Raw genomic sequence first — 23,173 nt, 5'->3', positions numbered from 1 at the left:
TTGTGAGCGAAACCTCTCCTGGTATTTCTGTCTGATGAAAAATAGAATCCAGGCCGATAAACTTTCAGCACGCTGGAGATTATTTCCTTAGGTTTATAGATTGCTTTACTAATTGCTATTATTGCAATTTAAATTTTGTGACTTGACAAAAGACCGAATGGTTATGCTTTAATACATATTAGATCTTCCTTATATACCAACTGCTATTTAATTAACAGACTAATTAACTAAACATTTTAATATAAACCTTTACTACTTATAGTAACATTCAACATTTCTCCAAAAGCATTGCACCTTGATTAGATTCGTAGATCAGCTTTTCAAATCCTTTTATTTTCTACTTCTTGTTCTTTGACACACAGCTCTAACAAGATCTTTATATTTTTCTGAAATTGAGCTTTTTCAATGCCCTCAATTACACATGACTAGGACTATTATCACTGATTGATGTATGAATCCAAAATTGCACCTACCTAGACAATTGATAGGTGAATATACTTTAATATTTTTGATGTAAACATAGTTCTGTACAGTGAAAACTTTAATAATAATAATTATCAGCATCCTGAAGACAGAGAAGTTATTTTAATCAGTTTATGTGAACATTTACTTTCACATCCCCTCTATCACTGATTAAATTTTGGTGTTTCAAGGGAGTTTATGTTTATATAGAAAATTTATTTTTGATAAAAATGCTTTGGTAATTTAGAATATATTTATTGGTATATACACTATAATGTGTTTTAAGACCGATTTACTTTTAAATTGATAAATATTGATTTATTGTGAAATTTCTACACCTGTCTTTCATCTAATTAGATAAGCAGATATTAAGTAAATCAGATGTATGATAGGACAACACATTAAGAAATCATGTTTGTGGGCAATGGGAGTACTTTATAGCCTGTAAAAAAACTGCAAAACAGTTTTTTAGTCTTTTGAAAATTTAATTATGATTGCTTGCCTGATGATCTGTAATATGCTGATAAAGGTCTTTTGTTTTTCCTGTAAAATACACCATATTATACAAAGTTAAATATGTTTTTCAATGATTCTGTGAAAAGTTACCATCACTATATAGTATGTCACAATACTTTACATATTAAAAAAGCATGCTTCTGGAATTTCATGATATTCCGCTTTCTGTAATATACAACACTGGCGATGTATTTCCACTGTCATTTTTAGATATTTTTAATTTTCTTTTTAAAAATTAGCATAAAGATAATGGCATTAGAAAAAACCGGTATGCAGAACATTTTCATATGTACTTTGTTATTCCTGAAACTTTTTCTCTACTTCTTGCCCCACTCGTCCCTTTTCTCCCCTAGTAAATCCCAGTCAGCTTTTATTTCACATATATTCCATTTCTTCAGGTGCCCATGCTTCTGTTAAGATCTGCTTTCCTTCTCTTCTCCAATTTCTGTTTTCATGACATAAACCCATGCTCATGCCCACATTTGTGCACATATATAAAAATTCAAATCCAGGCTATGCATAGAGTAAAACATGAAGCCTTTGTCTTTCCAAGTCTGGGTTACTTTATTACTGTAATAATTTCCAGGTGAATTTATTTTCTTGCAAACACCATGATTTCATTTTCCTTTCTGCATGAATAAAATTCCATTGTTTCTTTTATCCATTCTTTTGATGATGGTCATCAAAGCTAACTCTATTTACTAGCTGTTGTGTCTAGTGCAAAAATAAATATGGCCATGTAAGTATGTAGTAGTATTTTAGTCCTTTTACAATATTCCCAAGTGTCATATAGCTAGATCATATCTGTCTTGGTCATTTGTAGTGATTAATTTTTTTTTATTTATCAAATGTTTATTTTGTAAAAATCTACACACATATTTTTCAGGGTTTGACATTTGAAAGATTGTACCAGGATAAATAAAAGTATGCTATGTCTATATTCACAAATATGAACAGGATTAAAATGATTGTAAGATGAAGAACATTTACAGTGTTTGACATGCACATACACCTGTATTTTTAAATTTTGCTAAATAAATTGCATACTTCACTAATGATTTTCCTCGCAAATATTTAATTGTTCACACTGTATTCCATTTTGTTTTGGAAAAGTTCTGGTGCTCATTAAATGTCAGTGTTTAGCTCATTTTATTTCAACACATGGGAATAAGAAGAATCTTGTGCTCTAAAATATATGACTGCCTTTGTAATGATCCAAATGTTTTTAGGTGTGGTTGGCTTCCACACTTGCAGTATTTGACATACAAATATTGCATTACGCTATTCTCCAGTAAATCTTTCTCCTTGAAAATGGATAACTAGATTCAAAACATGTTCATATGTGGAGGAAAATAATTGCAAATAGTTTTGTTATATTTTGTATGAAACTAGATATAAATAAAGTATTTTCATGCACCATAGGTAAACATTCATTTTAAGAGATGTCATCTAGGAAGTTCTTAGGTTTGTGTTCAGTTTAAATAATAGCCATTACATTGACACTTATAATTGTTCTATTGGATAAATATGGACATGAGAAATGCATCCCATTTTGTTAGCTTACTTAATTTGAAGCACACTGTGCAGGCATTTCCTTTTCGAGTTCAAGCTCTGCTCTGAACATCATAACCCCACTTTTGATATCACCCTTTAAGCCTCCATAGTTGTGATTATCACGTTTTGTGATTATCGAGTTTTGAAAGCAGAAACTTAATGGGAAATTATTAAAAGAAATTGAGGTGACACACTAGGCCTTGACACAAATGGCAGAATGCATCAATGCCAGTGGTGGGGTTATGGGAGGGTGCCAGTGGGGAAGGAGTTGTAAAGGGGATTAATTGGGATGTTCTGAATGAAATACAGAAAAATTTAATAAAAAATGCTTTTTATTAAAAATATTATATGTATAGTTATATGTAGTTCCACATGAGCAGCATAATTATATTTGTCAAGGTAGATGGAACATTGAAAGCTAAAAGAAAAAAGATTTTAATAATATGTGGAATTAAACCATATAACTTCTTAAAAAAAAAAGAAATTGAGGTGATCTACTTAAGCCCAAATATCTTTATTGTATCACATCTCCAAAGGTATTAATAATATCATTTAAAAAATGATCAGCTGTTTGTGATGCATATGTTTATGATGTATTGCAAACAAGTCTTTGATTCCCAAGTTGGTATTTTGTGATTAGTCAAAGGAAGAATGAAAAGTTGGCCAGTTTAGCTATTCATCTTGATTAAAAATAAAACCAAAACTAGAAACAAAAACCTGACACCTTTTTGCTTGAAAACCACAAAATATCATTCATAATAAATTTGTTTATATATATTTCCTTTTTTTTGGTGGAGGCACATGTGAATGTTCTCACTGCATGATTTTTTTTTGTGATTGCTGATGAGTATATTTAGTCAGAATGACAACATTTAATATGGGTTGTTAACAATTAGTGTTTGTTCGTATGGAAGTGATTGTTAATTTGTTAATTTTAAAATGTGAATAATAAAGCATTGCAGCATGGAAAAAGAGTGCAATGAAATGTTTTTTTTTTTTTTATTCTGAAAGAGATAAATTTAGATGCATTTATGTTTTTTTCAGGAAAACAAGTGCCTGGGTCAGATTTGAAACTGTATCTATGTGTAGAAATGAATAATTGGGTTCTGTCTCTCATTAGCAAAATATGCTGTTGCTAAATGGTTCTTAATTTTCTGAGTTTCATTTTCATATATTAGGATCTTAAAGAGAAAGAGAATGATGAACTTGATATTCAGTTGAGAGTATTTGATGAAAACAAAGAAGATGACCTAACTGAATTATCCCATCGTCTCAATGACATTCGAGCTGAGATGGATGATATGAGTGAAGTCTACCATCTTCTGTATAATATGGTGAAAGACACTGCTGCTGAAAGTTACTTGCTGTCCATTCTGCAACACTTTCTGCTAATCAGAAATGATTATTATATCAGGTAAGAGGCAGTTCCAAGAATACTGTCTGTTCAACTTGAACTGAAAAGAGAAATAAAATTAACAATGTAGTGGGAACTAGGAGGTAACATTGAAAAAGTATGTTATTTTATTTTAATTTGGCTAGAAAAGATATATATTTATAAAATGGGGTACACAAGCAGTAAGGCTGTCAGTAGAAATTAAGCCAAAATATATTACTGACTACAGGTTTTTTTTTTTTTAGTTGAGACATAGAGAAAGCATTGGTGATATGAGAACTTTTTATGCAGATTTTAATAAGTTTGATTATGGCTTTAATATTTTATTATTTTTAAATTTTATCTGTCTGAATTTATTGCCTGCATGTATGTACGTGTATCCATGTCATGCAATGTCCACTGAGGTCTGAAGAGGGTATCAGATCCCCTGGAACTGGAGTTATGGCCTGATGGTTGTGAGCTGCCATGTGAGTGCTGGGAACCAAATCCAGGTCCTCTGCAAGAGAAGCCAGTGCTCTTAAGTCCCAAGCTGTCTCTCCAGTCCCTTATTATTTCTTTTTATGGTATTTAGTAAATGTGTAATATTTGCATATAAGAAAATTTTAATGTGCACATTTCCAGACTGCTGGTCATTTACTCCTGTGAACTCCCAGCAATATTGACAACATACACAATTCCCATGTAAGCTCAAGTCAGTCAAAATCCCAGCATAGATATGGGGAAGTGGAGAAGAAATCCCAGTCCTAGCTGAAGAACTATTGACAACTGATGGCTGCTGGGAGGGGAACAGTCAGTTTCATTTAAGGGTGAGACTCTTAGTAGGTTGACCAGGCTCCACTGGATGAAGCAACACCAAAGGGCTTTGGAGGAACACAAATTTGACTGTATAGGTCTCCCTCTCTCAGAGAGATCTTCTCCTCAGAGGGGAGACTAGTGTACATGAAATTGGGTGGGAGAACATATGGGGCACAGACAGGGGAGGGGTTCTGAATATGATCAAAGTTTATTTTGAATTTTTAAAAAATCAAAGCTTCAGATAATTATTGCACATATTTTAGTTGTGTGAAATTATATAATTTTTCATAATGAATGCATATGATAATATCCCACAGTTAGATTTTAGAATAATATAATAAGGGACTCTATCTGAAAAATGGAAAGACAAAAAAAGATTTCTGAATGATTGAAATTATCCATAGGCTGGTGACCATGATCTTATATTTAGCAGTTTAATTATACTTAGCTTGTGTCATACTCTCCTTTCAAGCAATTATGATAACCTTAATTCTCTGATTTCTCAAGATTTTCTTGAATAAAAGGAAAAAGAACAGTACTAGTAGATTAGTAATATTGGCATCAAAGGCGACAGTTCTCAAACAACGTATGGAATGATTACAGTTCAGGCCAGTATAATAATCTAATTAACATCATGATGTTGCAGACAAATAAAATTTGAAAATATTAATTTATTATTTCTAGCAGAAATAGTATACAGTAATACACTAAAATTACTATTCTTTTAATTTAAACTCTGATTATATTAGTTTGCAGTAGTTAGGATTATTCACTTTCCTAGGAATATGATTGGTTTGAAACTCTCCATTTCTCAGCAACTGTCATTAAATGAGAAATAATTCACAAATGGCATACTTTAAAAAAAAATTGTGTGTATGTGGTGTATCTGTGAATTTTTTTGTGTGCCATGTGTGTGCAAGTATGTGCCCTTCTGCTCACACGGAGGCCAGGTGAGAACACTTGGTGTGCTGTTAATCTCTGCCTAGTTAGCTAGAGACATGGTCTCTTACTCAATCTGGAGGTAGGCTGTCAAGTTCCAGTGACCCTCCTGTCTTCACCCTGCCCATAAACCCCCATCAGTGTGGTTACAGAAGTGTAGAACCACGTCTAACCTTACTTGGATACTAAGATTTTTTAAAATTATTTAATTAATAATCACATACTTAGAAGAAGCATTTCATTACAACAGCATTGACATATTCAATAAAAATTTCCAGACCTAAGGTGCATCTCTTTCAAAATTGGCTGTAAATTTTTAGGTTTGCAGTTGAATTAATACAGTTATGTAATATTTTACTCAGTATAAATTCTATAAGACATAAAATTGAATGAGGTTTTAACCTTTAAAAAAAATCTCCATTTCATTTTAAAATATATTATTTCATACAGAAAACCCCATAGTACAGGCGACAGCATGCTAGATCTTGACTGAGAAGTCAGCAGTAGGCAAGACCTGCACATTGGTGGAATAGCATTGACTTGATTAGCCAAAGATTTTTTTTAAATTTAATCATGTAGTTACTAAAAATAAAAAAAAACAATGATTAAAAAATAATATGTCTTCACATCTACTAATTATTAAGGAGCAAATTTTTATGATTGAAGACATATTATTTTTTTTTTTTTTTTTTTTTTAATTTTTAGTAACTACATGATTAGAAGAAGCATTTCACTACAGCTTTAACATATTCAGTAACACACTCCAGAGCAAGAGTACATGACTTTCACAAGTGGCTGCAAGTTTTTAAGTTCACAGTTGAATTAATACAGCTATCCAATAAGGAACTCAGTATAAGCCCTGTAAGACATAAAACTGAATGAGTTTTGACCTTTAAAAAAGATCTCCATTTCATTTTAGAATATATTGTTCCTTGCAGAAGGACTCATTGTTTTTGCTACTAACACTGAGATGTTGGTGCATGCATCTCTAATCTATACGTATCTGATTATTACTAGTCATAATCGGTTTCTCTTGGATCCTTGGTGCCTGTGTATGTCTATAAAGTCAACGGGTAGATTTCAGTGGTAATGTTTATCACCTCTACTAATTAGCATGACATAAATTTCCATGCGTCCTCATCAAATATAATACGTTTTTTTAAAATATGTTGATTTGTGTGTGTGTCTGTGTGTGTGTGTGTGTGTATCACACAGAACATCCCAAACCACCTTATTCAACTATACACCCAGTTCCCAGATGGCATCCTCCCATAGCCTCCCTTCCCCGACTAGAGCCCTTATGCTCTGATATCCCTGCTACTGTCTGATGTGTTGTTGGCACCCCCAGCCATTCCCCACTACTTGCCTTCTGGTGAATCTAGTCAGCCTATCTAGGCGTCTTTGTTTTGGGAGGGTCAGCTGTTCCTCATCTAGCAGCAATCAGTTGTCAATATTCCTTTAGATAAGATTGGGGTCTGCTGTTCATTTTCCCAGTTCTATGCTGGGTTACTATCTGGGAATCTCTTTGGCCACCCTGGCCAACAACTCAAAAGAAGGTATCTCCTATTTGGTATTGTTGCTTGTTATGTAGCCTTTAGCTATGTATGTGGACTCATGAAATTCTATCGGACCCTTTAATCTTTGGTTATACTTTCCTTTTGGGTGTTTAAGGCCATACAGTTGGCCTAGATAAACCAATTTATTTTTACCCTTAAGGTCGTTTGAGGATCTGTTCCTCAGGGGTCACATGGGCTTGGGAGGAGCCCCTGGCTCCTTTCTTTTACCAGTTCTGCCTATATGAAGGTAAGACAAAGGTCCTGCTCGACCATGGTTGGCTTCGCTTGGAAGCATGGAGGAAATGATTCCTCTGTGTTGACCCTCCTCTTTGTAGACTGGACAATGGTTCAAGTCCATCTGGTGGGGTCTCCTCAGCCTCCTTGATCAAGAGGACAGGTGACCCTCCACAATTGCAGGAAATTTTGAGAGATGCTCATAATCCCCTGGAACTAGTCAACTTAGGAGGGCAAGGAGCAGAGACTGTCCTTTATGTCCCTCTGACCAAATTATTATAGGCCTCAAAGTATGTCTGTTAAACATTGAAGGTTAGTTCCACCAGTCTGGTATTTTTATTTCCTGTATGTCATGTAGATAAATCTTAGGCAAAGACCAATTGTTCTTAGATAAACATTACGTAGACATATATTTCTTGATCTGCTGTGTATAATTTGTCAGTAGGTTGTAGGAGTAATTCGGTTCCCTCTGGTTTTCAGAACTAGCTAGACATTGTTTATATCTCGCATTGTCTCACCCGTCCATGATGGTTTTCCCACTTAAGATGCCCCCATTTCCTCCCTTTCTCCCTTAATAATACCCTACTCCTACAGTCCTATCTTTCTTGAGCTCCTTCTTTTTCTTTATCCCCTAGGTTCCTTGTATACCCTTCCCTCTCCCGTCCCTTAAACTAACCCAATTTTTATCCATATCCCCCTTATTAAGGCCTGGTTCCTACTGTTCTTATCTTTCAGGTTCTTTCTTTTCCTTTACCTCCCTTTTTCCTTTCCATTATCCTGGTTCCTGTTGTTATGTCTGGATACATACTCATTTATCAGGGTTTGGTTCTAGGTTCCACACACGAGGGAGTACGTATGTCGATTTTTTTTCTGAGTCTGTGTTACTTCACTTAGTACAACAGTTTCTAGTTCCACCCATTTACCTGCAAATTTCACGATTTCATCTTTCTTTACTGCTGAGTAAAACTCCATCATATAAATGAACCACATTTTCATTGCCCACTTTTCAGTTGAGGGACACTTAGGTTGCTTCCATCTCTCAGCTACTGTGAAATGAGCAGCAACAAACGTGGATGTACATGTGGCTCTGCAATAGGATGAGTTCTCTGGGTATATGCCAAGGAGTGGTATAACTTGGTCAAATGGTAGGTTCATTTGTAATTTTTTAAGACTTCTCCACACTGCCCTCCATGGGCGTTGAACAAGTTTGCAGACAACCTGCCAGCCTCACTCCCTGGAGTCCTCTGGGCCTGGTCCTGCCCTCAACTCCCTCTGCTTCCCTGGGCTGCATGTGTTGCCGGCCTCTTTCCTGGATGCCAGGACTGACCTCTCGGCCTGGGGCCACCACTGCTTCCTGATGCCTTGCATCCAGATGGACCCAGTTCCTTCTCAATGTCCCCAGGAGTACTCTGGGCCTGGTCCCGCCCTCACCTCCCTCTGCTTCCCTTGGCTGCAAGGCCCACCAGCCTCTTCTGGACTCAGGGGGCTGACCTCTCCGCTGGGGCCACCATTGCTTCCTGATCCCTTGCATCCAGATGTTCCCAGTTCCTTCCCGAGGTCCCCACGAGCCCTCTGGGCCGGGTCCTGCCCTCACCTCCCTCTGCTTCCCTGGGCCTGCACGACCCACTGGCCTCTCTCCTGGACACTGGGCCTGACCTTTCTGGCTTCCTGATCCTTTGCATCCAGACCAACCCAGTTCCTCAGTGCAGTCCCCAGGAGCCCTTGGGGGACTCCCCGCCCCCATCTCCCTTTGCATCTCTGGGTGGCAGAGACACCAGCTGCCCAAGACCAGCATCTTTCTTGTGCCCTGCTCCCATTTCAGTCAAACCCCCAAATTCCTGAGGCCAAAATCTTTCCTGGAGGGATCCAGACCTTAGGAGATAGCCTGAGAGCATCTGATCCTCATCTGACTTGGGCCTCTGTGGGAACTCCTGAAGACAAAAGCAATCTGGCCCGTCCAATATAAAATCAAAAGAGAGAACCAGAAGCTTAGACGAACAGACTGAACAGACGATCCAATGCTATTTACCTCCAGACCTGGTGATGACTTTGAGAGTGTCCAGAAATGCAATGCATATTACTTGTTATCCTTAATCTTAGGACTGGCTTCATGATGACACATCTAGAATAGCAATTAGAATCTGTTTGGCTCCATTTTCCAGTTTTAATAGTTTGACAAGCTAAATTTAAGTGTGTTTATATCATAACTTTTCTACAGTTTTACTTGTTCCTGAATTTTTGTTGCTGAATATATTAGCCCACGACAATTTGTCTTCCACAAATTTTAATGTTGAAATGTCCCTTATTTTTAATTTTGCAGTGAGTGGTCATTTTTAAAGCCAGAATTACCTTGGCAGATTACAGAAAAATGATGTGTTTTAAAACCTTTGACATTTTAGACAAATTGCAGCTGTAGATATGCCTAATAAATATATATACTTTTTGTAAAACAGATTTTCAGAAATGTGCTGTGCAAACAGCTCTTTATAATGTCTATAACAAATGACTCAATCCATTTTTGTAAACTCTTATGACTATCTTGAGTAAATGCTCTGTACTGAATTCAAGATACTGCTTGTCACCCAATTCCAAGAATGTCATCTTTCTTTTTTTGAAAATGAGAACTTCTAGATGTCTAGAACCATTTCTGTCCTTGTGGTTATAGGACCAATGGGTCTTTTATTTCATTAATTTTAGAAACAAAACCTTAAATAAATAGATAAGCTTGATATGTTCTTTTGAACACTAGCATGAATCCCTGCAAATTAGAATATTAAGCTATTACACATTTTTAGTTGATTACATTGTGGGAAATTTGTCCCTTAACATCTAGACTATCTTTAAGTGTTCAGCATATTTTTTCTAAGGGAATTTTAAAGTTAATGGTGTTATTTTGTTAGTGTTTTTAGAAAAAATTCTATTCTTTTAGCATATTGAATCTATTCATAAGAAAATTGATTGATGTATGTAGGAAAGTAATCTCAAACATTTTCTCTTTTTCAGGCCACAGTATTATAAAATAATTGAGGAATGCGTTTCGCAGATAGTGTTGCACTGTAGCGGCATGGACCCAGACTTCAAGTACAGGCAAAGATTAGACATTGATTTGACTCATCTGATAGGTATGATTATTAGCCTTACTGTCATTTGTGCTTTACAACTTCTGCATACTAAACACTTTTTAGGCCTCTCAATCAGTTTGTGTTCCTATCTGGTAAACTATTGTTGCCACAGGTATTCAGTTGTTGTAACTATTAATTTTGAGAATCATAAGAACTCTGCTTATAGCCACAGATACATTAACCCATTTTTATGGTTTTGATCTTTTCATTTTTAGAGAATTTCATACATGAAAACTGTATTTACACCTTTCCACTCCTCTGTCTCCCTGTTCTAACTATTTCCATGCCCCACGTCCCTCTCAATTTTGAATGCTGAGAAATGACTATGGGGTGCTGATCCCTAACTAACACATCTAAAATCCAACCCCAACACATAAGGCCTAGGGAACAAGATGGAAGAGAGGGAGGAAATAGTGTAAGAGCACAGAGTACCAGGACACCTGATGCTAGACAGTGTCTTCTAGACACGGTAGGGAAGCTGCCACCATGAATTTTAACAACATGGTTGCCTAAATAAATTCTGCTTAATGGCAACACCAATTGACATTAACCTGTTTGATATGTTTTAACACTACTGAGTCAGTTGATGCTCAGTTGCAGTGCCCAGAAAAAGCCAGTATATTTTTATAGGTGAATGCCTTGCCTTTTAGAAGCGTGACTCTGATATCCTTTAATTCAGTAAATCTTCATATCTTACATGTGTTCTAGAAATTGTGTTTATAGTAGAGCTCAATATTATAAATTTGTTACTCGTGCTTATTCCATGGAATTTTTAAGGTTGTTATAAAGATGAGTATATATTTTCACAAACCTCAGAGCTAGGGAAGAATTGGAAGTCATCATATTCTTCTCCTTAGACTGCAAAGGAATGACCTTATATTCATATAGACTACTAGTCAACAATACTTTTTTTTTTCTTTTTCTACTGAGATTTTTAAATTTCATACATTTCCCACTCAAATCCAGACCCCCTCCCTCATCTATGCCTCCCCCATCCTCCCACCAAACCCTATGTGAGGCTTATTCATTCATGTGAGCCTGTGGCAGCGGTGGCATTGAGGGCAAGACCCATGTCAGCTCAATCAACAACAATACTTTTTAACAACCTTGTGAGTTATCTGAAACTTCCTCATGTCATTAGGTTTCTGTTAATGCTTGCCATAACAGCATGATTCCTTCATAATATGCTTAATTGAACATTCTTATGTATAGATACTTGACTTTTTGTCACTGCTGCTTTTAGAAGTACTTGCTATATGTGAAGATAGGAATTTCAAAGGCCAAATGCTCCTTAGAAAGCTTGTTCCTTTAAATGTGTGAGCTACATCTCCCTTATTTTGTTTGTTTCTTTTCTTATTGGTTTTTTGGGTGTGGCAATGTTGATGAATACTGTGGAACTCTCATTAGAAAACACACGCGTGCGCACACACACACACACACACACACACACACAAATTTACCCCCAAATCATCAAACACTTTAATAACATGTTCGGAATCCCTGGACCTCAGTTTTCCGATCACTTATACCTGATAGGGCTTGTATTTTCTGATTTCACATTTCTGTAAGCTCTGTTATTTTTCTTAAAATCAGATCATACCAGATCCTTTCCTAAAACTATTCAATGACTTCTCTTGAAATTTAAATAGAAATCGAAGTAAAATTAATTTCTGGCCACATCTAGCAGCACACTCTAGAAGCCCCCTTTGTTGTGAACACATTCTCTTTTTCCCATGTTTTCTAGCTCTACTTATTGCTGACACATCCTGCTAATTGCTCTCCTACTGGATTTACTTTTTTTCTGCTTCTCTTCTCTTGTTTGCCTTTCTGTTACAAAGTCTGGTACAAACATGTTTTATTTTCTTTTGGAGAAATGGAGGCTAGATATAATAGATTTTATAAATAAGAACAAAACATATGACTCTAAAGAGGTTCATAACACTATGTTATAAAGTGTTTGATTGGTTCTGAATTGATTTCCTTTTAATCTTCCTGTAGTCCCTGCTGGTCTAAAACTTTCTATGTACGCCAGACTGGTCTGTAATACTTTGAGATTCTTCTGCTTCTGCTTCCCAAGTGCTAGGATTAATAGTGTGTGTGTGCCACCACACCCAGTATACCTGAATAGCATTGTTTGTTTCTGTATATGTGAAATACATTTTGCTCCTTATCAGAAGTAAAAATATTCACTGGGAAGACTGAATTGATGGGTGTCACTCCATTTCCACACCCCTCCAGCTATTTTTGTAAAGGATCATTTTTGATTTCTGATCATTTCAAACATGGAGTTTTTACCATTTCTCTATACATACATAGTAACTGCAATTAAAAATAGTTCTGTAATTGTAAAAGTATAATTAAACATGTTCAAAGCACTGATAATTTTCTCAAACTGTTATGGATGCTTGCTTTTGTTTTAGCAGTACACTAAAGGCAGAGACTGTGGTAGTTTATGTGTATTTCTGTATCAGCCAATTTCCCTTTAATAATAGTTCATGTAAAAAGTATTAGGTTATTTACCGGTAGCCATAATTAACTAGAGATCCAGTGTCATTTTTCTAATCAGTATTGTTTAATCTGAATAGATTCTTGTGTAAACAAGGCAAAAGTTGAAGAAAGTGAACAAAAAGCAATGGAATTTTCAAAGAAGGTAAGGCTGATAAAATGATATCACGTAATTTTAAATTAGTAATTTAATCACAAAGCGTATTCTGCTTTGTTTCTTTATATGGCACCTGATAACCTGTCTTTCAATTTTTATTGTGCTTTATACCACTGATTCAAGCATAATACAATATTGCCTTATTTCCTACTAAAATAAGGTACTGCCTATTCCCTTCTCATCACCTTTTATTCATTAAGTAAGAGAAGCACTGGCCATATTATGCTTAATGATAAATGAAATAAAATTAGCTTGCTGAAAGCATATGAAGTTATTGTCAATGAACCAAAACAAATGCCTCCATTGGTTTCCTTTAGAAGTCAGGTACTTATACCAGACAGCTTTTTGGAGAACTGTGAGATATTTAGTTTGTCTTTTGGGTTGGTGATGAAACTCACTGGGTATAGTGTTTTCCTAACATGCAAGGTTTGATTTCCCAAAATGAAATAAGAGGTATGCTCTTTAGACTTATTGCCAGTGATGGTAGTATTATGTTCTAATTCATTGTTTTCCCACCTCTCACTCTGTTCCTTTAGATTTCATGGAATTGTGTAATTTCCATCTGTTAAATGATACTGCTACTTCATGTAGGCTTGTTGTGATTTGTGGCTCTCCTTTCTTTCTGTGTTTATAAATGGATTTGAGTAAATCCCACCTTCGTGAATATTGCAATTGCATTTAGGTCTAAGATGAAAGCATAGCTACATTTTTATTAGCTTCTGTCTAATGTCCCTTCCTCCCCTTCTTTCTTCCCTCCCTCCTCCTGTTAAGCATTAGCAGAGTACCTCTCTCCTATTTTTCCCAGGGAGTACTGAAACAACAGAAAAAAATTCTGTGGTGTTTTCAGCTCTCTGACAGCAAGATGAAGTGCTTACATATTGCTGCCTCCTCAAAGTTATGACTTACCTTGGAGATTAGATAATCGCTTTGGCTATCATTTTAGAAATTATAGAGTTACTTCAGGGCATCTGAAGAAATGTCTTTGCTCTTGCAGTTGCTAGAATAGATTTTTAAGAGATTTTGCTGGAGCGTAAAATGTTTGTGTGAAACTGTCATTTTTATTGATAAAAATGCATGCTTTTGATGAATAGACCTCTGTGTTTGTAATGAATGTCCTTTTAAGTAGCATGTTTTAGATTTCCATTGAAAATCATAGGAACTCCTTAAATGTTGACTTGACATTATAAGATTGAGGCCAGTTATGAGGACCTTTCTTTGTAAAGGTTTCTGTAAGTATATAATATAGGAAAAAGGTGTCCTGAAATAATAGAAATTTCAGTGTTTAATCATCAACAATGTAAAATACTAACATTTAGGAAGGAAATATAAACATATATGGAGATAGCCCAGTTGTTACTTACATACATTCTCTTCTGTGTTATCTTAATTCAGTATAAAGTAATTTTTTTAAAAAAAAACAAAAAAAACAATGTTAGAATGAGAGGTAGCAATTGTAAGATCGAATCCCAGCTTTAATGCTCATTAGCTGTGATTTTAAGCAAGCCACTTATTCTTCTTGGATCTTGCTTTCTTCATAATTAAAACGAGAGTATAAGATTAGTGAAGTTGAAAGAAGGCCTCTTCTAATTCCCACATTTCAAGTGTATATATTCTCATGCATTTACAGCTAATACAATTTTAAGGTGTTTTGATTTATTTAGTTGTATTTTATGTGTTTGAGTGCTTTCCTGTATATGTAGAAGTGCACACAGGATTCATGCAGTGCCCATGAAGGTCACCGGAGGGTGTTGGATCCCATGGAACTGGAGTTATGGATACTTATTAGCTGCTGTGTAGATGCTGGGAACCAAACCTGGGTCCTCTGCAAGAGTAGCCAGTACTCTTAACATATGAGTCATCTTTCCAGCCCCCACAAGTTTAAATTAAAAGAGAAAAAAATGTGCTTATTGAGTAAAATTTGTTCCTTTAAATGTGTGAGCTACACACATAAAGTGTGCTTGTATAGGTCCCATATTTCTAAAGCTCATAACGGAAGCTAACTTGAGGAGGAAGGATGTGAGTATAGATTGAGATAAATCTTATTAAAGGACCTGATCTTGTTCATTTGATTGCTTGTTTTGTTTTTAGGATAGAGTCTCATTATATTATTCTGCCTGGCCTGGAGCTAGCAGTGATCCTCTTGTCTCTGACTCCAGAGTATTGGGATTACAGGCATGTACTACTTGCTTGGCGGAGACCCCTGACTTCATGATGAGCTAGGGGAAAAAAGGTCATTGAAGGATCTATGGATCCTTCACCCATGTATGTGCCATGCTTTTGAATTTATAGTTAATAGAGATTTTTACCAGCTTTTTTTCAGATGTCTCAGAGATAAATAAAATTATAATTAAGTAGTGTTTCATGTTTTCAGTCAACATTTCCTTCCATTCTAGTCAGCTTCTTTTTCTTCAACTTTGACTAGAATGACATTCTGTAGTTTCGAGAGGTCAGTTGTACTATGAGAATGAATATTAACAGTTCGTTTACTGCTTTATTTTTGCACACACTATAAAGGAAGTTCTAGATAGTGAGATGTATCACTTTTTTAAACAGAAATAACATTGTTGGAATAATGTGTAGACTTAGAAAATGACTTGAGGTGATATTGACAATAAAAAGTAAGTAGAATGTTCTGTAGCCAGACCTATACAGTTTTCACTATAATTCTTTAGGCCAATTGGTGCCTGTTTAGTGGACTATAAGAGCTAGGGCAAGATGCAGCAAATGTTTATGTGCCTGACAGGTGGTTTGCCAGTTTACTATCCCATATTTTCAATTCTCATTTTCTCACCTTTCTTCCCTCTCCTTCCTCCATCCCTCTCTCTTTTCTTTCCTTTCTTTCTTGAACATGTGTGTGAATGTCCACTTGGGTACGTGACTGCCCATGTGTGGAGGTGAAGAAGACCCCCAGGAATCAGCTGTCTCCTGCCCATCTTGTGGGATCCAGTGATCAAACTCAGGTTGTCAGGCCCACATATAAAGGCCTCTACTTGCTGAGTCATCTTGCTGCTCTCATTTTCCCTCTCATGTTGTATAAAGAGGATTTTGTTAACTACCTTGTAAACATGGTATTTCAGTATTTTGCATTCTGCTCTTGGATTTGTGAAGTACCATTTTTTGGATACTGGGGAATGGAAATTATGATAGAACTAGTTCCATTTGAGTTAATGTACATTTATCTGAGCATTCTGAAAATGGAGTGCCTTTTCAAGATTAAATATATTTAGAGTATTAAATGCATGATACCATACTCATAAATTTCATTTTGTAGTTCATCGTACTAAAAAGTGTGGTGTGGATCAGTAATAAACATTAATTCTAAAATTATGTCTTTGGTACCAGAAAATTTCATTATATATGGAGACTTCACCTCTACCTATTTCTCTTGAATTTTTAAAAATGACAGTGAGTTAATTTTATGTTGGTTGGTTGAGTGACATAGTCTTTCTTTACTACAGTTCCAGCAGCAGCAGCCGCAGTTCTGTACCTCTATGTGGATAGTTAATTGTCAGAAAAACAATCAAGACCTCTGACTTTCTGAGTGATCTATAAATGAGCTTGGCAAAAACCCGTTCTCCTTTTTTGCTACATAATGTTTAAATCTTTCTGAAGTATATGTTATTACCTGTTCATTTATGGTGGTGATCTTTGCAGTTTGATGAAGAATTCACAGCTCGACAGGAAGCTCAAGCTGAGCTTCAAAAAAGAGATGAAAAAATCAAAGAACTTGAAATAGAAATCCAGCAGCTTCGAACCCAGGTAAGGAAACATGATATAGACTTTGTGTCATAGTGAGTTTGGTGGTAGAAAATTATCTTGTTAGATAGAAGGAAAATGTGACCAGCAGCAGACTTTTTTTTGACAGCTTCCCATTTTAGTTGAAATAAGTACAGATTTGATTTTTCCAGGACAGTAAATCATTTTAATGTTTGGAAATAAATAAGGCATCATTTGCTCAAACTGCCCTGAGTATTTTTAACAGAATACATTACACAAGCCAAACTGTTTGTGAAATGAAATTTTCATGATGATTTGAAAAATTGTGTGTGTAGTGTTTTCTTTCAAAAAGAATGTACAAATGCTCATGAATTTTCATTATTCAGAAGGCTTCTTGAGATCTCTTTAAATCTAGACTATCATCAATTCAAAACCTATGCACTTTACATTTCTACTCACATTGCTTTGCACAAAAAAACTCCCATGTGTTTTAAAAATATTAATTAGGATGTCTAAACTTTAGAATTCATTAAGTACAGTCCTCAACACACAGTGGCTTAAATGAACATTAGAGGGCTGAAGAGGGTTCCTTTACATAGTGATTGTTCAGTAGGTGGCACTTGATTGACCAGGTATGTTTCCAATCGTATCCTGAGAAATAATACTCAAAGTCTCTAGCTAACTGCAAAGTACCCATAATGGTAGTTTTCTTCTATCTGTAGCATATCATTTTGTCTAATATTTAATCATTTTTTAAAAAAATATTTTATTTATTATTTTTATTTCGTGTGCATGAGTGTATTGCCTGCACGTATGTAAGAACATGCATGTCGAGCAGTGACCGTGGAAGTCAGAAGAAGGTGTGGGAACCCCTGGAACTGAAGTTATGGACAGTAGTTAGCCACCATATGGGTACTGGGAACTGAACCCAGGTCCTCTGCAAGAGCAGTTAGTGCTCTTACCTGCTGAGGCATCTCTCTAGCCTTCTGATCATTTCCTTCAATTCCATCTCTGTGTCTTCTATCTCAGCATTATCTTACTTTCCTTTGTATATGACTGGGAATTCTAGTTTTCTTATGTTAGCATTCCCCAATGGTAAGATTCCTCTGTGTTCTTTCTTCCCTTCCATTTTTCTCTTTTCTCAGCTTTGTATTTTCTTGCACAAATCTCCCGACCAATATCATATGTTGACATGTAACTTCAATAGGTGTCAAGACTTGAGTCTGTTTTAAATTTTCAACTGTCCCTATAGGCAGTTCTTGTGTATTGAAATCACACTCAGTACTTGTATCTTTTCCCTGTCCTTAAACCAGCTTGGTCTCCATTTTAAAATTTTTAGAATTTTACTAAGATTTTCTTAATAGTGAAGTTGGCATTTTTCTTCCAATTTCTTTGCACTGTTCCTGACAAATTAAGTTAGTTGCTGTTTCATTTAAACTGTTTCTTTGACATTTTCACCTTTATTAAAATCCCTATCCCATTACATCTTGCCTGGGTTATTACAATTGCTTCCTAATTTTTCTCCCTGCCTATAGTATTTTTGTCCTTAAATTCAACCTTTTATGTTAATGGGACTTTAATCTTCCTAGAACATTGTACTAATTATTATTAAACGATTTAATATGTTGTTATTACCTGTCATAGTTGAATATAGATAAAATCTCCCTCTGAGGAATTTTTAAGCCTTCAGGCATGAGCTGCTATATATATTCCCTCTGCAGCCTGTGATGATCTTACTGCCCTCCTGACTATAATATTCTCTGTTGCTGCTAAATCACCTTTGTTTGCATCATATCTGCAATTCTACTGGGTTTCTATTTTTCATTCTGCCAACTCTCCCACACATTGCTTACAAAGATGTTAGTGAGTTTTCACACGGTTTTCCATAGTCCACTAAATTAAGCACACATGAAATGGTCCCTTAGCGACCATTGGTCATTAGCATATTAATTAGTCTGAGATAGCCTACATTGAGGAAGTCTTTTTAATTTTTTTTCATATATCTTTCTGTGACTCATTTGACCACAGTACTTTTTTTGTCTGAGCATTATCATCTCCTAGAAAGAATGTTTTCATGGAATTTATCTGGGAAGCCCTGTTAGGTCATTGTCAGAAAAGTCATCTCTTACTAGCACTCATCAACTCACGGGTGCAGGTGAAACAGCGTTTGTTTCCTTCCCTCCGTCCATCCCTCCCTTCTGTCCTTCCTTTCTCTCTCTCTCTCTCTCTCTCTCTCTCTCTCTCTCTCTCTTTATTTTTTGAGACAGAATGTCATTATATAGCTATGGCTGGTCTGGTGATTTTGTAAGTCCAAACTGTGGCTACAGGTTACATTTCATGTGACACCATGCCCCGTTAACTACACAGGTTGTTTAGTTTGCTATGTTCCAATTACAATAGTGTATTATACTCAAATTTGATTAGATCCTAATTGCTCCCGTGGATTTGGTTTTTGCATTGCTGAATGTCTAACCTAGGGCCATTCATTCAAATTCTGGGCAAAGCTACCACTAACCTGCACCTCCAGTCTGAAATCTTATTTTAAACAAACTTTTGTGTTTATGGTTATACAAAAATTATGACTCCTGTCTAACAGAATAAAGTTTTGGCTGATATTTATGATGTTTACAATTATGGCTATATCCCATATCGTTTAATTTTTAAATTTTCTATCTTCCATTGAAACAAAATGACACTTAGAGTTTGCTTTCAAGTATTCAGGAAAAATCATTTATACAAAAAACTTGAGGCATAAATTATAAATTTTCTGAAATGTTAATTTCTCCAGTAATTTCTTCAGTCTTAGTCTAGAATAAAATCTAACTTTTATAAGACTGTGACAGTCAAAATAAAATTGAAGAAATTCTACTTGCTCTGATGTTTAGTTTGTGAACCTATACCTTTAATGGCCAAGTCAACTCTTAGCCTGAATTCTGCATGTTATAAACCTATACATTTCTCCTAACTTCTGAAAAAGGTTGCACTCTAGGAGAAAATTGGCATTTACTAAGTATAGAAAGATATATATATCTATTTATACATAAACATATGTTTTCATATATGTGAGTAAAATATTTGGTTAATGTTAGTGAATATTATATAGGACATATTTTCACAATAATGTCTAATATTAAATGAGAATTTTTATATTGGTTTTGTAAACAGAAAAGTAACTTAAACTGCTTATCCAAAATTAAGGTTATGTTTCAGTTTTGATTAGATGCTTTAGAATTTAACTGGGGCAAGGCAATAGTAAAAGTAGATAATTTATACTAATAAAGATAATAGGAATAATCTCTGGTAAAAAAAATAACACTATATCCCAAAATTTCACTAATTTATTAAATCTTTTCAGTTAATCAAATACAGTACTTTTAAGGTAAAGGAAGTATATTCAATGATGGCACTGGCTTCTTAGGAATGTTGTAAAGAAGCTTGCCTAATACTCAAAAATAATATGAAATTGAAAAAAATATGTAATGGAAGTTATCCTTCCTTTAGTATCTGTTGTTCGTAGCTAATAAGCTTGAAGCTGCTTTCTAATAGTAGAAAGATTTTATTTTCCCCTTATAATCCAGTGTTGGTGAGTGAATTCTCATGGTAAATGACACCCTTTCACAAAGAGGTTGTAGAGAAAAAGAAAAACCACATTTGGATTCAAATCCTCATCATGCTTCCCTTTGCCAATTTGGATTAGCCATCTCATTTTTCTTTTTTTTTTTATGGTACCGAGGACCAAACCTAGGGCTCATGCATGTAAGACAAGCACTCTATTAATTCAGCTATGTCCTCAGCCATCATTTCACTTTTCTGCAGTTTCAGTTTTCTCATCTATAAGCATTAAGATAGAGATGAGATCAACATGTCCTATTTATATTGCAAGGTTATAATAAGGACACAAAGGTATGATACATGTAAATTTTTGATATGCATATATAATTATGCAAATAGATGCTCCTTATTATTAATTACTAGTATTATTTACTGGTGCTGTGAAACACTCTCTGAAAGGTTAATTGACACCCAGTGGATTTGAATCCATGACCTTGTATTAATCATCTCATACTTAAATTAACTAGACTAACAGTACTTCTTTGGAAATCGTTATATTGAAAGGCTTTTTTTGTCATTATTTTAAAGAAGTGTTTCAAAAAATCTTAGAGACTGTCAACTTTCATTGCATAATGCTTTAGTAGAATTTCTCATTGTCCAGAGTGTTTAACACTTAAGAAAATTGTATAAAAGCCATTTACATGCAATTTGAAAATTTTAGTAAGATGTACATAATCTTACACTCCAAACGTCTACTGATACGTATTCTTTCTGTGGTATTTTCTTATGTGCTTTTAAATTTTGGCTGTTACTATTTCAGGGAGCTTCATCAGGAATTCCAGGGCCTCCTCCACCACCTCCACTGCCAGGTGCTGGACCATGCCCACCACCACCACCACCACCACCACCGCCGCCACTACCTGGAGTAGCTCCTCCTCCCCCACCACCTCCATTGCCTGGGATGTCTGGTATTCCACCCCCACCACCTCCTCTTTTGGGAGCACCTCCTGCACCACCACCTCTTGGTGGAATTGCTCCTCCTCCTCCAGGAGTAGCAATTGACCTACCATATGGAATGAAGCAGAAAAAGTTATACAGGCCAGAAGTGTCCATGAAGAGAATTAATTGGTCCAAGGTAATACCATAACTTGAGGATTTTTCTTTCATTTGTTCATGATTGACTATAATGTGAGATAAATGCATTGCTATGCATTACTTATTGAATGCTTTTTAAGGTAGTGACTGCTGACTATATTTCTTTCCTTTATGAGTTTACCGTCTTATGTCTATCTTTGTTTCTTTAATTCCTGTGTGAGTGTATGTGTGTATGTCTGTGTTCACAGGTGCCCTTGGTGGCTAGAAGAGAATGTCATAGTCCCTGGAACTAGATCCATAGGTGATTGTGGGTCACCTGATGTGGGTGCTGGGAATTGAACTCTGGTCCTCTGGTCCTATTATACATTGAGTCATCTATCCAGCCACTTATATCCTTCTTTGAATGTGTTACCTAGATAAGTGCTAATGTATCAGATAATTTGAAGTTATGATGAAGATAAAGGAAAAGTAAATTGAAAAATACGTGAAATTGTAATAACAAATAAAAATGATTTGTTACTTTTATCTTTGTAAATATTAAGCACTGTAGCTTTCTTAAAATCCTTTTTTGTTACTAAGCCTTATGTTTTAGTATATTTGTATTCTTAGGAAATGATTTTATTTTCATTTTAAACTTTTAAAAGCATGTAAAATGCAGCAACAATCAATAGTGATATAACCCAATATTTTTACAATTTGATGAATTAAAATGTTTCCTTCTGTTATTTTTTATTGAAATAATGTTTCTTTAAAATGTTACCTCAATGATGATCATGCTCCTCATTCACTGAGAATTTATTTCCCAGTGAAAATACATTATTGTATATCTAAGAGCATATTTGATGTGTTGTATATACTTGTGACAGCATTGCCCTGTAACCCTAGCCTGCCTGGACCTTGTTATGCTATATAGACCAGGCTGACCTCGATGTCACATAGATTCACCTGGATCTGCCTCCCAGATACTGGGATCAAAGGTGTGTGCCACCAACCCTGGCTCACTTAAAGTGATTTCTGACAGTGTCATTGTAGTATGTTGATTTGAACAGAATGGATAAATTGTTTTAAAGAGTGTTTACCAATGTGTTATTCACACGCATAAATTATGTATACATAATTTTAGAATGTGGTTACTTTTAAATATGCATAATCAGCCAAAATGTAGTAAACCAAAAACTGTGACTCCACGGATCCATTTATTTAGGATCATGATGCACTAAAAGTGCACAACTCTCACATTGAATTTCTGTGTAACTAAACTGCCCGGATCCAACTCACTAGCCATTTACTAGTATGGGCAGATGCTTATATTTTTCAGATATCAGTTTCTTTTCTTTTCTTTTTTTTTAATGTTGAGATAATTATAGACCTTGCATTAAAGGACTACTACGATGAATAGGTGGAGTGTGTGTGTGTGTGTGTGTGTGTGTGTGTGTGTATTCGTTTAAAAAGTATGTTGATTTATAATAGGAGATACATTTCAGCTATCTTTATGTCTGTTTTCTTCAATTTAATGAGTGAGCATGGAAAGTTCAATTTATTGAGCCTCAGGTTCCATATTTTCAAAAAACCCAGG

The 23,173-nt window shown here is 35.3% G+C and overlaps 1 protein-coding gene across 5 annotated transcripts in view; it reads left to right on the top strand.

The window, feature by feature from the left end:
• Positions 1–23,173, top strand: part of Diaph2 (diaphanous related formin 2) — an 835,758-nt gene that overhangs the window by 231,508 nt on the left and 581,077 nt on the right. For all 5 annotated transcript variants that reach the window (XM_029553627.1, XM_029553629.1, XM_029553628.1 and 2 more), the window contains 5 exons: positions 3,711–3,946; positions 10,453–10,571; positions 13,157–13,221; positions 16,888–16,992; positions 21,323–21,637. In XM_029553627.1, the coding sequence (XP_029409487.1) occupies positions 3,711–3,946; positions 10,453–10,571; positions 13,157–13,221; positions 16,888–16,992; positions 21,323–21,637 (840 nt within the window). The remainder of the gene's footprint in view (positions 1–3,710; positions 3,947–10,452; positions 10,572–13,156; positions 13,222–16,887; positions 16,993–21,322; positions 21,638–23,173) is intronic.

Source organism: Nannospalax galili, unplaced genomic scaffold (genome assembly GCF_000622305.1).
Source record: "Nannospalax galili isolate Female #2095 unplaced genomic scaffold, S.galili_v1.0 scaffold3, whole genome shotgun sequence".
Classification (NCBI taxonomy): Eukaryota; Metazoa; Chordata; class Mammalia; order Rodentia; family Spalacidae; genus Nannospalax; species Nannospalax galili.
Note: the sequence above shows the minus strand (reverse complement) of the source record. Positions and strands in the feature narration are given on the sequence as shown.